The 14,275-nt window shown below is 36.5% G+C and overlaps 1 protein-coding gene across 3 annotated transcripts in view; it reads right to left on the bottom strand.

Annotated features, from left to right (window-relative positions):
* The window catches only part of ZMYM2 (zinc finger MYM-type containing 2), a 103,084-nt gene that overhangs the window by 12,722 nt on the left and 76,087 nt on the right, over positions 1 to 14,275 (bottom strand). For 2 of the 3 annotated variants that reach the window (XM_040447968.1, XM_040447967.1), the window contains 7 exons: positions 10,343 to 10,472; positions 9,537 to 9,652; positions 8,369 to 8,540; positions 6,973 to 7,098; positions 5,595 to 5,689; positions 4,183 to 4,351; positions 3,780 to 3,931 (listed from right to left, as the gene is read on the bottom strand). In XM_040447968.1, the coding sequence (XP_040303902.1) occupies positions 3,780 to 3,931; positions 4,183 to 4,351; positions 5,595 to 5,689; positions 6,973 to 7,098; positions 8,369 to 8,540; positions 9,537 to 9,652; positions 10,343 to 10,472 (960 nt within the window). Of the gene's footprint in view, positions 1 to 3,779; positions 3,932 to 4,182; positions 4,352 to 5,002; positions 5,052 to 5,594; positions 5,690 to 6,972; positions 7,099 to 8,368; positions 8,541 to 9,536; positions 9,653 to 10,342; positions 10,473 to 14,275 lie in introns of those variants that run through there. The other variant, XM_040447969.1, reaches the window with a different exon arrangement.

Here is a 14,275-nt window from a genome sequence, read left to right as displayed (position 1 = left end):
CGACTCTTGATTTCAGCTCAGGTCATGATCCCAGGGTCCTGGGATCGAGCCCCACACCAGTGTGGAACCTGCTTAAGATTGACTGACTCTCTCTCTCTCTCTCCAGCTCATGCTCTCTGGAAGGAAGGAAGGAAGGAAGGAAGGAAGGAAGGAAGGAAGGAAGGAAGGAAGGAAGGAAGGAAAAGCAAGCAAGCTTTAAAAAAAAAAAAAAAAGTAGGAGAAAGGAACACCTCCCAATTTATTTTATGAGGCCAGTGGTATCACCAAAGCCAGGGAAAGATCTCTAGAAAACTATGGACTAGTATCCTCCATGAACCTCTGCAAAGTCATTAACAGTAAATTAGCAAGTTTAATCAGCAGTATATAAAAAAGTTAATATATCATTATCAAATGCAGTATCTCTCAGAAATTCAAGGTTGATTTAATATCTGAAAATTAATTCTCTTAAGAGAATAAGAGAGAAAAACCATATGATTGTCTCCATAGATGCAGAAAAAGCAGTTGACAAAATTCAGTAACCGATTATGATAAAAACCCTCAGTAACAAAATAAAAGGTTAAGAAAAATTCTCAGCCAATTAGGGATAGAAGTTCTCTTCCTTGGCCTGGTAACAAACAAGAAACTACAAAAAACCTATAGGCAACATCATACTTAATGGTGAAGCATCTTTCCTCAAGAATTAGAAACAAGGTGAGGGTTTCTGCTCTCATCATTTGCTTTCAATGTTGGGAGGGGGAAGGAGGCCTGACATCCCTAACCAATGTAATAAGACAAGAAAAAGAAGACATGCAGATTGGAAAGGAAGAGGCAAAACTGTCTTTAACACCACCTAACAAAACTAATAATGAATTGGTACATAGAGAATATAAGATGAATATACAAAAATCCATTATATTTCTATATGCAAAGTAATGTCCGAGGAAAGGAAAGAGCCAACAGAGAGTATTTGACTTCAGGGAGGTGAACTAAGTGGAACAGAGATGGGTAAGACAGAGACTGCTCATTGTGTTGTCTTTTATTACACTGTGATTTAAAATTTTATTATTCAGGTACTAGTTTTTTAAGGTGAATTTCTAGAAGCCATTTTTTTTTTCAACGTTTATTTATTTTTGGGACAGAGAGAGACAGAGCATGAACGGGGGAGGGGCAGAGAGAGAGAGGGAGACACAGAATCGGAAACAGGCTCCAGGCTCTGAGCCATCCACCCAGAGCCTGACGCGGGGCTCGAACTCACGGACCGCGAGATCGTGACCTGGCTGAAGTCGGACGCTTAACCGACTGCGCCACCCAGGCGCCCCTCTAGAAGCCATTTTTAAATGAAATTTTATACAGAACCCCAAAACATACCAAAAAGTAGAGCTGCATTACAACAACACAAATAAGAGCCTAGAACTCAATCTCTTTCCTTCCTGCTGAGTTAACTTGGGAGAACCCTAATATCCTCTTCTACACTTTTACAAATGATTGATCTGAACAACTGAACTACTTCCAAGATGATGCTATAAATGTTCTTTTTAAAAAAAGATTGTTCCACCATCTTAAATACATACACACAATAAAAAGCAGCAGAAAAACTGGACAATACAGGTCTATTGTGTACTAGCTGTTGACAATTATCCAGGTTAATGAGTGCCTACAATAGGGCCTGCATGGTGTAAGACACAAAGAGTAAAACCCAAATCCTATTTGCTCTGAAGAAGAGTCTTTATTATGTAACGGGTAACTTATTTTGAAACCAGACAGTTGAGATGGTTTTGCCTGCTATTCCTACTCTTTTTTACTCCTAGGTATGATGAAAATGGGGGGTGGGGAAACACACACAGGTCTATAAACCTTGAACCAGAACCACTGAGGCCAGATATGTTTTGGAATTCATAACTTTTTTGGATTTTACAGAGGAAATTCAGGGCATGTACATATTTACATAATATTCCTAAAGTGATCTAGGAAAGTACCCTTTATTCCTTTAGAAACATTAATTATTCTATAGTGAATTATGTAGTTAATATTCTGTAGATGATCAAACAGAAAGTACACTAAATAGACAAAAACTTCACAACTCTTCAACTCAGGTTTTACTACCAAATGAGTGTTTCTGAAAAACTAGAGTAAAATCTCTAGTTTTCAGGGATTTTGAGATCTTGGAAGGGTGGATGACCTACTGTCACCATCTAAATATGAGGCTAAGGTACGTATAAATCTATCAAAGAAGAATAAGGAAAAGTAAAACCTACTATGTATTTTTTAGGTCGCTACTGCAAAATATATGATGGCCCTTGAACATACAATAATTTACAGCCATGTGCTACCTTCCCACTACCACTTATGTAATCTTGGGCAAATTTCTACCCTGAAGAGAACACAACTTAAAATACAAATTAAGACAGTTCTAGTTTTCTGAATAATTTCAGTGACTACATCAGTTGGCAACATAACATTAAATTCTCGGGCTATAAACAAAACTCTACGTAAAAAGAGCTCCTTCTATCATTTATCACAGCTAAAAAATACATAGGATGTTAAGCTAAGATACTTTCTGACCTCTGGGCTCAAACCTGAACAATTTGTTCAGAATTACAAGCCAACACCTAAAGTTGGTATTTATGTCTATTATGGAAAGTAGACTCAATCAAGGTTCACAGATATGTGGCTTATTTAAACCCCTAAAGAATGATCTTCTTTTATAAGATGATTCCAAAAAAATAAAGAGTAATTTACCTATATAACAAATTAGAAACATCAGGAGTGTACAATTGAAACAGATCCACTATCTGCAAAGGAACACATTTTTCTGTTTACATGTATACCAGCATGGATCTATATATACATATATAGGATCACACCTCAGGATGTTAATTCATTTATTTGCAATTTTAAGGAAGAAATGAAGCCATCCTGATTATCATATATATGGCAACAAATATACAGCTTTGTTAACTGTAACAAAAGATAGATGCAGGAGTTTCAAGTGACTTGTCCCTAACACCATTTTTCCATTTTTTTTTTAAATTTTAATGTTTATTTTTGAGAGAGAGAGAGAGAGAGAGAGAGAGAGAGAGAGAGCCGCGCACGCGCACGAGAGAGAAGGAGTGGGGGAGGGGCAGAGATAGAGGGAGACAGAATCTGAAGCAGGCCCCAAGCTCCGAGCTGTCAGCACAGAGCCTGATGCGGGGATCGAACCCACAAACCATGAGATCATGACCTGAGCTGAATTTCAACGCTTAACCAACTGAGCCACCCAGGTGCCCCTAAACATGAATTCTTTTTGGTTTTGGTACGACAGTTTTCAAGAATTTGAGGATTTTGAGCAACAGATCTCATTATGAAACACCTATATACAAAGTAACTAAGAAAAGCCTTTAGAATATCCTGGTATTATATATTCAAATAGATTAATTCTTTTTCCTTTCTTGGCAAGCCAAGAAATCATTATGTTCCATAAAGCCACCCTTAATATTCTTGAAACGTAACATTTTTCTCTTCCAAAACTACCACAACGACCTTTTTTATTTTTCTTTTAAGGTTTATTTATTTTTGAGAGAGAAATAGAGACAGAGTGCAAGCAGGGGAGAGGCACAGAGAGGGAGACACAGAATTCAAAGCAGGCTCCAGGTTCTGAGCTGTCAGCACAAAGCCCAACACGAGACTCAAACCCATGAACTGCAAGAACATGACCTGAGCTGAATTCGGATGCTTAACCAACTGAGCCACCTGGCACCCTTACCACAACAACCTTTCTTATTAACATTATATCCAAAAATAGCCATCAATTTACTAACCTCCTGTATTCCAAGGCAAAGATAATAGATGCTGTCAGGTGCATAACTCTCTCCATTTGGCCGTCGGATCTCATTCACAAAATGAGCTAACCCATAGTTAAGCTCAGCCGTGGTGTGAGAGAGCAGATCCTCTTTCAACTTTACTGATTTAGCTAAAAAGAAGTAAAACATTAGTAATTATTATTATTTATTCTTAAGATTAAGAAACTTTCTCTTTTTTAAGATTAAGAAACTTTCTGAAACTGATTTAGACTATATTAGAATTTAAAAGTAAAATGAAAGCTACATTTAAATGTACTTAAAATATTTTAAGCTACATTTATGTTTTTTTAAGTAAAGGTAGTTAATAACAAAAATCTTGATTTGAAATAGGGTGTAGAGGAAACAAAATCAGAACACTTACGAGATTTTAGCTCATCTAATACAAGAAGATCTTCATCAAGTTGCCTAGTTTTGACCCAGTGTTTCCATGCGTTTACACCATACGTATATTTGAAAGGAAAGCTGCATTCTGAATTGTCAGAACTATCATCATGAGACTGGTATCCTGATACAGCCTTTCTCTTGGCTCCCTAATAGTAAAATACCATTGTAAAATCTTTTTTTTAAAAAAATACCTACATTATTTCACGACTTTATGTAAGCCATCCCTCAACAAATGAAAATTAAAAGAGAAATAACATCTATTTATATGCTTAGAATTGACTGGTATTCTGAAATCTGAGAATAGCTACCTATAACATTACTTGAAATATATCTCCAGAAATGCCATGTTTCTACATAATCCACTTTGTATATCAAAATCATAATAACTCCTGCTGTGAGAGTCACTGGTAAGAAAATTAAGACATAATTAATAAATAATCTGAAGAGGGTTCTAAATCTTAAGAGAGAAATTGAACTTTTCAATTTCAATTTCACTCAGCTCCTTTGACTTCCATGATGGCATTATTTACTATATAGAAGTTTTAAATTTTGATGTAGTATACCTAATTCACCTATTTTTTCCTTTTGTTCCTTGTACTTTCGGTATCCTGTCAAAGAACTATGCCTAACCCAAGGCAGTGACGATTTAGGCCTGTTTTCTTTTAAGAGTTTTATATTTTAGTTCTTACATTTAGGTCTATAACCCATTTTGAGTTAATTTTTGTGTGTGGTGTCAAATAGGAGTCCAACTTCATTCTACTGCAGGTACTCACTCCTTTTTCAGTTTTTTTTCTTTCTTTGTGGGAAAATTTGTGCAAGTCATCCTTTTTGTTTCTTTTGATCTTGCTTTATGTTGAAAATCAGAAATAAGTAAAGTTGTTGATAAAGTATTTTTTTAAATCACATCTGTTAACAACATTAAGATTTGGTCTGCCTAAACAATTAAACTGTCCAGCATGTCCTTCTATGTACTAGCTTGCGTAAAAAAGACCAGATATTACACACTGTAACTTAACCTCATAGATTAGTCTCATCAGAAATAACAGTGGAAAAAACAGATCCCTAGAAAATAGTCTCAATTCTTGGCAAAGAATGGAGTTTACTTTTTGAGCAACTATGTCAACCTTTTGTCAGGATAAAATTAAAAAGAAAAATTAAATGGCAAAAATACTTGCTCTTCTATGAAGTTACAAATATGAGACATTTTTATTACTTGGAAAATTATTACTTTCACATTAACTCTTGAAGTCTTTTTACATCTAAGGGAAAAAAGTCTTCCCATATTCTCAGCACAACTGTGGGTCACTCACTGTATCCTTGCTCTATAACTAAAGAGGTTATCACTACAAAGAGATAGTGGCTGAATGCAAGAATACTATTAATTTATACCTTTTTTTTAGATCGAGGTCTAGGCTGTTCCTCATATTCTTCTCCAAAAACAGGTGGTAATAAAAATTCATTTTCCATATCAAGTTCCTCAGCAGCTAACAATCAAATCAGAAGAACTTTTATTTCCAAATATAACAGCACAGGCTTATGTTACATAAATACAGCCAGCAACAAAGAACTAATCACAGAATATAAACAAACACCTATATACAGTGGGTAACCTGTGCTACAGCAGAAGGTGAATAGAGAATTGTCTTGAGTTCTGATAAACCCTATTCAGACTCATAAAACACATGTATACTGAATACCAATATGACATTTTCATGAAAATGTATAATATCAGAAAAATATTACAACCTGAAATTCAATTCTAAGATCTAAATGGTCTCAGTACAGGGGCACCTGGGTGGGTGAGTTGGTTAAGTGTCCAAGTCTTGGTTTTGGCTCAGGTCGTGATCTCACGATTCACGGGACTGAGCCCCTATGGGACTCTGAGCTGACAGTTTGGAGCCTACTTGGGATTCTCTCCCTTTCTCTCTGCCCCTCCCGCTATGTTCTCTCTCTCTCAAAATAAATAAACGTTTAAAAAAATTAAAAAGTAACAAATGATCTCAGTGCAAATCTGTTTCAACATACCAAATCTTTCTCAAAATAAAATGCTTTGCATTCTTTTTTTTTTTTTAATGCTTATTTATTTTGAGAAAGAGAGAACTCTCCACTGCCAGGGAAGAAGTCCAAGTTGGACACTTAACCAACTGAGCCACCCAGGTGCCCCAAAATGCTTTACATTCTATTTAGTGTGCTTATTAGCCATCAATAGATTATTTAAATTTTTTTAAAAACAAACAATCATCTTTTTAAAAAAGAGGTGCCTGGGTGGCTCAGATGGTTAAGCATCCAACTTCAGCTCAGGTCATTATCTCACAGTTCGTGAGTTCAAGCCCCACGTCAGGCTCTGTGCTGACAGCCCAGAGCCTGGAGCCTGCTTCGAATTCTGTGTCTCCCTCTCTTTTGGTCCCTCCCATGCTTGTGCTCTGTCTCTGTCTCAAAAATAAATAAACATTTAAAAAAAAAAAAAAGAAAAGAAACAGTCACTTCTTTAACTTTTCTCTATTTTCAAAGTAATCTTACTTTGCGAAAGATTTTTTTTTTTTTGGCTCTAAGAAATTTTCTTTAAGTCCTATGCCTCATCTCAGAAGTTAACTGTTGAGTTTTGTTTGGTAAAAAAAAACCAGACAAAACCAAATATAAACAGTAAAGGCAATAACATGAACATTAAATGGTTAATGATCATAACCACAATTATGACTCCATAACTAAATTCCATAACCAAAGTTCACATTGAAAGAATAAAACAGCATAATAGCATTTTGAGTACCTCTAGGGAAATCTATTTCGATATCCAAATCTGGTTCATATGGTACATCAGGCATACTGGACTGTGTCTCTGGGTCAGAGTTCTTCAAGAGATCTGAACCAATTATGTCTGTTTCAATAATTACACCTGTAATCAATTCATGACATAATTACAAATCAAAACACCTATATTTAGTCTGTATTTAATCTGGCAAACAGTACTTATATTTAGTCTGGAAACATATATGAACAATATATAAACAAGAATAAATACATGTATTAATAGTCATAAAAGGAAAAGTTATATAGCCATCTTGAAATGTAAAATACTATACAATTGTTACATGATCATGAGTACACAGAAACTTTTAATCCTTTAAGTTTCTGACTGCCCCTCTTCAAAAGTTAATGATAGTAAAGCAATTCCAGTATGTATGTATGATATTTCTAAAAGCAATCTCTTGTCAAAAATAAACTAATGAGGGTGGATCACTGCAATTTTCAGCACTCTTTACGAACTGTGACCTAGGTTATCCATATCATTCAATTACAACAGCTTTCTAATGTTCTGATCAGTTGCTTTCAAACATTTTTGTATTGTAAGCCACAGTAAGATATGCATTTTATCCATTTTGGTGATAGCAGACAGAAAGACACACACACACACACACACACACACACACACACACACACACACAAGAAACAAAGGTTTCACAAAACAATACCCTTTCTATGAGATTAACAGTGACATTTTTCCCATTTCACTTCCTTAAAAAACAAAACCACTGTAACCAAGTCTTTCACAAACAAGGTCACATTATGAAATAGAGAGAATTTATAGTGTTCCTATTGTACACTAGGGTAAAGTGAATTAGGCAGCTTATGGTTGAAATAGGACTCTACGTGTTACCAGAGGAGTAAGGGTAGGAATAAATATTCTAAGAGAATCATCCATGGCATACTCATCATATATACCATTTGGCAAGCACTGCCCTAACAGAAGTTGGGATAAACCCTTGTTTAGATAATGCAAGTTACTAAGTACAGCCCACAAACAAATTGGGGATAAGCATTACAATATAAGAGTTTGGATCATTATTAAAGCCGACTACAAGTTGTTTTTGTGTCTGAGGTAGTCCACTAAAACAGGAAAAATTCTGAGTTAGTTAATTTTAGAAGTCAAATCCTATTATAATTAAAACATGGACCATTCAAATTCCTGCTTGAAACTGGGCTTGACAGAAGAGAGCTTGTGGCTAGAGTATGGGTCTCTTCAAATACATCTTTGCTGCAATGCCTCCCCCATTCCCGTATCAAGTTGAAACTTAAGGATATGCTCTGGAACATACTTTAACAATTACAACCCTCTGAAAACCAAGAATACACTTATTCACAAAGTGAAATACAGAGCAGCTCACTGTCGATGTTGGCAGCTTCCGTCTTCCCCTCGTCCTCAGTCATCATATCTGTCATTGTAAGCAGCTCTGCATCAAGAGGATCTGAGGAAACTTTGCTTTTTAGCTCCTCAACTGCCGCAGGGATCTTCTCACTGTTGTCCAAGGAGGCAGGCAGAAAAACAGGAACCGGCACCTAGTTAACCAAAGTATTTACTGTTAAGTTTACTCCATGTTAAAACATGATTTTCCGGGGGCACCTGGTTGGCACAGCTGGTGGAGCATGCAACTCTTGATCTCAGGGTCATGAGTTTGTGCACCATGCTGGGTGCAGAGATCACTTAAAAATAAAATCTTTTCGGGGTGCCTGGGTGGCGCAGTCGGTTAAGCGTCCGACTTCAGCCAGGTCACGATCTCGCGGTCCGTGAGTTCGAGCCCCGCGTCGGGCTCTGGGCTGATGGCTCGGAGCCTGGAGCCTGTTTCCGATTCTGTGTCTCCCTCTCTCTCTGCCCCTCCCCCGTTCATGCTCTGTCTCTCTCTGTCCCCAAAATAAATAAAACGTTGAAAAAAAAATTAAAAAAAAAAAAAATCTTTTCTTAAAAAAAAAAAAAAAAAAGATAATTTTCCAAATTAAAAATTATTCTAACACAGGATGGATAAAAGCTTTGGGGGAGAAAACACATATCAAAACTAAGATATCAACTATAACAGAGTAAGCCCAGAATATAAGCCAGCTACTTTCTGAAATAAACATTAAAGAAAAATAAGTGAGGTACTTCTGGGGGCCCCCCCCCCCAAGGGGACGGGGACAGCCAAGCTGTGGAATAGTGTCTTAAGTACCGCAAGTGTTTTAGGACAAAATAATGTAATTATAATATATACAAAATTCTCTTCCGTGTTTCAGTTTTAAACCTGACAACTTTACAAATGTTTTTCTCTACAATGAACTCGAATATAAAACATCATGTGCATAAAGCAGATGCAGACACTTGCTAAACTTCACCTTTAAGGATCTACTCGATTAAACACAAATCAAACACTGACAGTCAACCAAACCTAAGTTAACTGGTGAAGCTGAAGACTCAACCCTCTGTTCTACTAGCTTCACTGAGATAGTAATTACAACAACACTGTTCTCCCACTTAATGCCTGATAAACCTCATAATGAAAAAGAACTTAAAGCCCGACTTACAGGAACAGGAACTGTAGTAGGAACAGGAATATTCTGACTGTACATGTGCATAGGTACTGGGATATACACAGGCACAGGGATAGGCACTGGAACATATTCTGTCTTCCAATTATCATCTAAAAATACAAAATGTGTTTAAAGAGCACTTATATATCATTACTCAGTGTTAAAATAATTTGGTAACAAAGAAATATTTAAGTGCCTCTGTTCCCATTTAAAAGAAATTCTCAGTTTTCACAAAATTAGGTGATGTAAAAACAACAAAACTAAATATAGCAGCTGTATTAACCTAAAGAGAATAAAAATAGAATTTAGGTCTTTTTTTTTTCTTAATACAAAGAAAATATCCCTTAAAAACATTACATAGTTCCAGATAGCCTAGTTTCCCCTCATAACCCCTGCAAAAATATGTATCTAATCAATTAAGATACATTTAAATCTCATAAAAACACATATTTAAATTATTTCATCGCATTCTGACAGGGAAATAGAATTGTTAACATTACAGGTCACTCTTAAAGAGGTGATCTCTGAGGCAACACTTTAACTTTAGTGAATTTTAGCCCCAAGGAAATTTTTAATATAGCTTTTCACCTGTGACATAATTTTTATTCTAGACCTTTAACACAGCTTTTCATTAATGATTTTAAATATTATGCTGTATTTTCAAGGCAATATCTAAAATTGGATAAGCAAAATCAACAGGGAATGACAAAGTGACCAAGCAGACACATTCCGTAGCCTATTATCTGAGACAAGCATGAATTTCAGTGAGTGAGGTGTTAAGTCAAATTTTCCTAAGTTACCTGTCTGACAAGATTTGGTCTGCATGTGAGGTTTACAGTAAGTAGCTTTCGTCATTGTTAAAGGTTTGCAGAGAACGGCTTTGTTCTTCATCTCTTTGTTAGGTGTTGGAGAAGGGGGTGGAGCTGAACCCTACAGAGAAGCAAAGGGAAACATTTTATTTTTGCCTCTAATTTTCTTACTTCCTGGTGTTAATGAATATCTAGGTCATGTGGAGGGAACACACAAAAGTATAAGAGTATAACCAAATTATGTTATTATTACTATGTTTACCATAGTCTTAATCTGAAAGGATCAGTATGAATCTGTCCTAACTACAGACAAAGCAGTAGTAATCATTCATTCTACAGAACTTTGTGACCTTCAATGGATACCACCAGCACATTTTTTAAAAAACCATAAAAAGACAATTGCCACTTTTAAATAAAAAGGAAAAAAAAAGCAAGGTTGTTAACCTGAATTTTGCAAATAATTAGGCTTTTTAAAATTTATTTGAGAAAGAAAAAAGTTCTTAGTTATTATGGCCATCTGATACATACTAGTTCCCTGTACTGGATATATAGTTTGTATATTTATATACTAAATTTTAAAAGTTAAAAAAAAAAAAACTATGAAAAGGATTACCAAAAATATTATCAAGCTTCCAACTATATATTCTTATATCCCAACAATTACAATTTCAGAAACTTATTCTAGATAATAGTCTCAGATGTTTTCACCATGTTAACTGTAGCATTATTTACAATTGAAAACGCTTCACCCTTCCCCCGCCCACATACACACACATAAAATCTAAAATAAGCTAATGATCTGTCCATAAGGGACAAAACATAAGGTGCTCTCCATACCACCTATTGATCTAGGAAAAAAGGTACAGAATATCTGAGGTACTTAAGTTCTAGATGGTAACCATGAACACTACTGAACCATTACTCCAAAAGGAAATACAAGGTTAGGTTCCTGCAAGCCTCAAGCCTCTGGTCACATCAATGCATAACCTTGTTTCTGCTGAAAACACCCTTGATTTCATATATATTTCTTACAAATAATTATATGTAGATTCTTTATAACACATTATGATTATAGCATTTTGTGTACTGTACTAGGATTACGGACGCACTCAGGTGTGTGCGCAAGCGCGCGCGCACACACACACACACACAGTACACAGATACAATACACACATACCATACAGTACTCATACTCCGTCCTGTTAACACACACTATATATTGTACACTAATGCAAATAAAGTCCTAGGAAAAAAGCCAAAGATTAAACATTTAAAGTTTTATAAAAACATTAACGTCTTACTCTTAGTGGACCTGCAGGATGTACAATGGGGCAGTGCACTGTGTGGTTAAACCTCTCAACCTTTGGCGTGCCCATAAAAACCAAGGGAAAGGTTGTTGACAATTATTCTGCAGAAGAGGAAGAAGTCGATGAGGGTGACATGGTGACATCTGGCAGTTCTACCTCAAGAGTTTGGTTCTTGCAACTTGTGGACAATATCAGCAACTTTCCCTCCCAAACTGGCTTCAAAGAATTAAGTCAGCCTTGTCTGCTTAACTTCTCACCTCAAATCTTTTAAGTGTCTTGACGTAAGGGGCAAACACAGTGGTGTTAAATTTGAGGCTTTGTTCAAGTACAGAGTCACATTCTTCCATGTGTGTCACTGACAATTTGTCCCAAGGCAGAATTCCATTCCAGTATTTTGGCCACTGTTAGAAGAGCAATTCTTGGGAGTCTTAGGCTGCCTTGCATCACTGAATCTGATGCCTTTTTTGGTCATCTTGTCCAGGTCTTCTTCGGTGGCTCTACTGCCTTCTCTACCAAAATTTCCTCCACATCTTCTTCCTGCATGGCCCCAAAGCCTTCTTCACTTACTTGGTGCAACACACATTATGTTTTTAACACTGTTCTTTTTATTTTCTGTAACACCTTCAAAGCCTCTGAAACTTTTCAACGCAGTCTGGTCAAACATTTCCCCAACAATTATTCACAGTAGCCTGCTCGATGCTGTCCTAAGCTGTGCCAAAACAATCACATTGCGTATGGTGACTGACTTCCAGTAATCTATCAGGGTGGTTTCCTTGTTGGTGTTGAGAGCCTCAAAAGCTTTCTCATGAAGTAGGCCTTGAAAGCTTTAAGTGTGCCCTGATCGAGGGGGTGGATGGGAGACACAGTGTTTGGGGGCATAAAAGGAACTACACTGAGATAGGCATTTTTGAGTTCTTCAAGGCAATGGATATTATCCAGGAATAAAACCTCAAAGGCAAGGTTTTCATTCTGAAAACCATGTTCAACCTCTAGGATGAAGCAGTTGGGAGAACCAATCCCAAAATATTTTAGATATCCATTCATGCATTCTGTCCTACCTCCAATGGGCTGGCACACAGTTCAGTTTTTCCCTGTAAGCGCTCATGGATTTGGGGCTCTATGCACCACGAAGGATTTATACATAAAACCACTCTTGGCACTGGCACACTCTAGCAAGGTTGTATGGTCTCTAAATGACTTAAAGGTCAGGGGCTTTGGACACCACTTGTATTATATGGGTTCATTTGCCACTGACCTTGTGAAAGCAAGCCAGTCTCAGTGTGGAAAACCTGCTTGTCTGGATATCCCTTCTTCCTGTGTTATCACTTAGCTGGTATTCTTCCACAGCATCCTGGTTCTGATCTGCAGAACCCACCTTGCCTGCAAGTTTAACATTTTTCACACCATTTTTCCTTAAAATGCGTGAGCCAGCCAGCAGGAGGCAAGGAGCGTTTAACAGTGCCCTGATCCTGGGAAACGTGTTGTAAGCTCAAAGTCTCACCACAATGCTATTTCATTGTTTTTTGGTTTTCTTTTTAATTAGTCCTAAGTCCATGAATCCATAAATAGAGTCACTATTCCTTCTTTTCCACAGCTTCACCATGCACTATAGGTTTTATTTTAGCACTTGGAGTTGCCTCATCTACAGATTGGTGAATTTCTTATTCCTTTTTTCTGGGTATACCATATTGTTGATTCACGAACATTAAACTCACTGTAAACTGAATGAAGCTCACCTAACACACCTTATTTCCTCTGTAAGGCAAAAAGCAGCCTTCTTGTGCTTAGGAATACTAGCCAGCACTTTAATACTATGTTTAGGGGATCTTTTATGAAGCAAAATCACCAATAAAAAGGACAAAATATGATAAAGGTGGTACACTAATTAGACTATGAAAAGGAGACCTGTTTACAGGATGAGCTGACAAGAAGGGAAAGCTCTGCCTTGTTCCACACCTCAGTAGGAAGATGCACTTCAGGAAATTCACATTTTTTTACCACTCTGCACATGTCTTTGAAAAGTGTCATGGGCATTGATTTAGGGGTTACAAATAAATTTCAGAGAAGAGGCAAATTTGCAAATATGAATGGTGATCAATTGTACTTAAAACATTATCACTGTTTAATAAATTTATCTGTGCATATTTTAAGATGTGGAAAGATATAAATTTTTAAAAACTAATACATATGGCCACAGGGCTGGTACTAGTATGAGCTTATTCTAGATTCATCAGGATTTCAAACCACATAATTAATCAGCTAAGAAAAAGAGCTGTGAACAAGAACCTAGGGAATTTATTTCTAACACTACTGCTATGTTAACATCAGGCAACTGACTCAATCTCATGTCTCAATTTCCTCAACTGTAAAATGGAAAGAATAATTTAACATAGAGTTATTGTGTATCTATTATATACTAAGACTAGCTAAGTTTGGTCCAAACTGCAAAATACTCTAGAATCCCCCCATAAGAATAAGGGGTCCAAAATCATGTATGTCCTAGATTACTCAATGTTTTACTTCCTGTCATTCTAGAAACATTACACCATGTCAATTAAACTATGTCACCTGGGGCACCTGGGTGGCTCAGTCAGCTAAGGGTCTGACTCCGGATTTT

The sequence above is a fragment of the Herpailurus yagouaroundi genome, unplaced genomic scaffold, assembly GCF_014898765.1.
Source record: "Herpailurus yagouaroundi ecotype Mexico unplaced genomic scaffold, PumYag 197, whole genome shotgun sequence".
Taxonomy (NCBI): domain Eukaryota; kingdom Metazoa; phylum Chordata; class Mammalia; order Carnivora; family Felidae; genus Herpailurus; species Herpailurus yagouaroundi.
This window is presented reverse-complemented; position numbering and strand designations above follow the sequence as displayed.